Below are 202 nucleotides of genomic sequence, written 5' to 3'. Positions count from 1 at the left end.
TGGGGGGTTGGGGTGGGTGGGTGTGTGATTTCAGCCCACTGACCCTTTGCCCACCTCCAGATCTCCTGGGAAGCACCTGTGGAGAAGAAAGCTGGGGGGTTGGGGTGGGTGGGTGTGTGATTTCAGCCCACTGACCCTTTGCCCACCTCCAGATCTCCTGGGAAGCACCTGTGGAGAAGAAAGCTGAGTGTGAAGGGCAAGA

The 202-nt window shown here is 58.9% G+C and overlaps 1 protein-coding gene across 1 annotated transcript in view; it reads left to right on the top strand.

The window, feature by feature from the left end:
* Window positions 1-152: 152 nt before the first annotated feature.
* The window catches only part of SEMA4C (sema domain, immunoglobulin domain (Ig), transmembrane domain (TM) and short cytoplasmic domain, (semaphorin) 4C), a gene marked incomplete at both ends in the record, with an annotated part of 3,077 nt that continues 3,027 nt past the window's right edge, over window positions 153-202 (top strand). The window contains one exon of the mRNA XM_009071381.1: window positions 153-199. Coding sequence (XP_009069629.1) covers window positions 153-199 — 47 coding nt within the window. The remainder of the gene's footprint in view (window positions 200-202) is intronic.

The sequence above is a fragment of the Acanthisitta chloris genome, unplaced genomic scaffold (genome assembly GCF_000695815.1).
Source record: "Acanthisitta chloris isolate BGI_N310 unplaced genomic scaffold, ASM69581v1 scaffold19463, whole genome shotgun sequence".
Taxonomy (NCBI): Eukaryota; Metazoa; Chordata; class Aves; order Passeriformes; family Acanthisittidae; genus Acanthisitta; species Acanthisitta chloris.
Note: the sequence above shows the minus strand (reverse complement) of the source record. Positions and strands in the feature narration are given on the sequence as shown.